The sequence below is a fragment of the Cyprinodon variegatus genome, unplaced genomic scaffold (assembly GCF_000732505.1).
Source record: "Cyprinodon variegatus isolate N-32 unplaced genomic scaffold, C_variegatus-1.0 Scaffold1107, whole genome shotgun sequence".
NCBI lineage: Eukaryota > Metazoa > Chordata > Actinopteri > Cyprinodontiformes > Cyprinodontidae > Cyprinodon > Cyprinodon variegatus.
In genome coordinates, this window is record NW_015151560.1 from 53,737 (window position 1) to 55,712 (window position 1,976).

The 1,976-nt window shown below is 35.5% G+C and overlaps 1 protein-coding gene across 1 annotated transcript in view; it reads left to right on the plus strand.

The window, feature by feature from the left end:
- Positions 1–1,976, plus strand: part of LOC107101518 (high affinity immunoglobulin gamma Fc receptor I-like) — a 15,686-nt gene that overhangs the window by 12,207 nt on the left and 1,503 nt on the right. Inside the window, exon 3 of the mRNA XM_015400464.1 lies at positions 1,790–1,939. Within this exon, the coding sequence (XP_015255950.1) occupies positions 1,790–1,939 (150 nt within the window). The remainder of the gene's footprint in view (positions 1–1,789; positions 1,940–1,976) is intronic.

Genomic DNA, 1,976 nt, shown 5'->3' on the forward strand with positions numbered 1-1,976 from the left:
AAAAAAAAAGATATTTAATCATTAATTCTGTTTTTCAGCCATGTTGATAATACCAATTTATTGAGTATTTATTATTGTCTCACTGACTAAAATCAGTGAGACAATAATTATTTGTCTTTAGCTTAATTTCATGATGATGCTTTAAAGATGTATTAAACTCAGATAAAAAGAAGTCTGAATGTTGCTGTCAGTCTAGTTTTATAATTTGAAATCAGTTCTGTGTCAGTCGGTCAATTAATCTAAACTGGTGCAGTTTGTAGCCCTGATACCTTGAAGGAAAAAGGTCCTGGGTTCAATTCCTGGCCTAGGGTCTTTCTGCGCGTTTGCTTGTTCTCCCTGTGCTTTTGTGGGTTCTCTTTGGGTACTCCAGCTTTCTCACACAGTCCAACAACATGACTGTTAGGTTAACTGGAGTCTCTAATTTGCCCTTAGGTGTGAGTGTGTGTCTCTGTGTTGCCCTGTGATGGACTGGTGACCTTTCCAGGGTTTACCCTGCCTTTCATCCATAGTCCCACTGTAACCATAATGGAGTAAGAGAGAGAAGATGGATGGATGGATGGATGGATGGATGGATGGATGGATGGATGGATGGATGGATGGATGGATGGATGGAAAGTGAAGTCAATAGTGTCAAAGGCAGCAGTTAGAGACACATCAGAAATTCTGCTCTGATATCACAAATCTGTTATTCTCCTCGGATTCTAATTTCTGATGACTTAGAAATATTTTCATTTATGTAATTATTGCAAAGTGGAGATACAATACAGAATATTTGGAATTTGTCACAAAAGATCACAAAGTATTAGAAGATAAACAGTTACTGAACTTAAACAGTTTATATTCTGGAGCTTAGAAGATAACTTGGAATTTAGGTTTATTCTGTGAATCAACATTATGTGAAACAAGTCATGAAGTTTGCTTTAAATAGAATTGAATAGAATAGAAAATCCTTTTATTGTCCCACAATTGGTAAATTCTGGTTTTTACTGCAGCAAGAAGATTATATATATAAAAAAATGGTCCCACAATTGTACAAAAAATTTATAAGATAACGTAATAGTGAAGAGTTAAAAGATAAGCAATAAAATACTGTACTGTAAAGTGTTTTAACTAATATAAAAACTGTACACCTGGAGAATAAATAACAAATATACAGTTATGAATATTTTTACAGTAGATAATTGAAAATAGCAGCAACATCAGAGATGTGCAAATAAATACAAAATAAATAAAAACATAAAACATATATACAATAAAACAATAGTATAAGACTAGCAAAAACAATAAAAAGATTATAGCATTAAACTTGTATTAAAACCTGCCTGATACTACTGCTCAACTGGAACAAAAAGGCGATTTAAAATAATTGTATTGTTCACCTTTTCCCTGAGTCCTGGTTGTTTGTTGTCATGTGTTTACTGTATATATTGTGAAGCCTCTAAAAGTTGTGGTAAGAAAAACAACTGAGATAAAAAATAACACAACTTTAGTAGATTTGATTGGTGATTGGACTTTAATTCTGGGGAATAAACACCCTGACAAAATGATCAGTAATGAAAATCTAAGTCTAAAATGTTGAATCAATCAGCTAATATTGCTCCCACCTCTCCTAAACATGAAGGTAAAGAACTTTACATTAATCAAACGAAGGATAAGAATAAAATAGAAGAAACTATAATAGATCATGACTGGCTCTGACCATCTATGTCTCCCTCAGATAAACCTCAGCCTGTCCTCTCTGTGTCTCCATCAGATAAACCTCAGCCTGTCCTCTCTGTGTCTCCATCAGATAAACCTCAGCCTGTCCTCTCTGTGTCTCCATCATGGCTGAGTCCTGGAGCCTCAGTGACTCTGAGCTGTGGGGGGTTGGAGCATCCATCTGCAGGATGGAGGTTCTTCTGGTATAAAATGGTTCCAGCAAAATCCAGCAGCTCCTACAGCTTCGAGCTGCTGACTGGAGGAACCAACTGGACTGA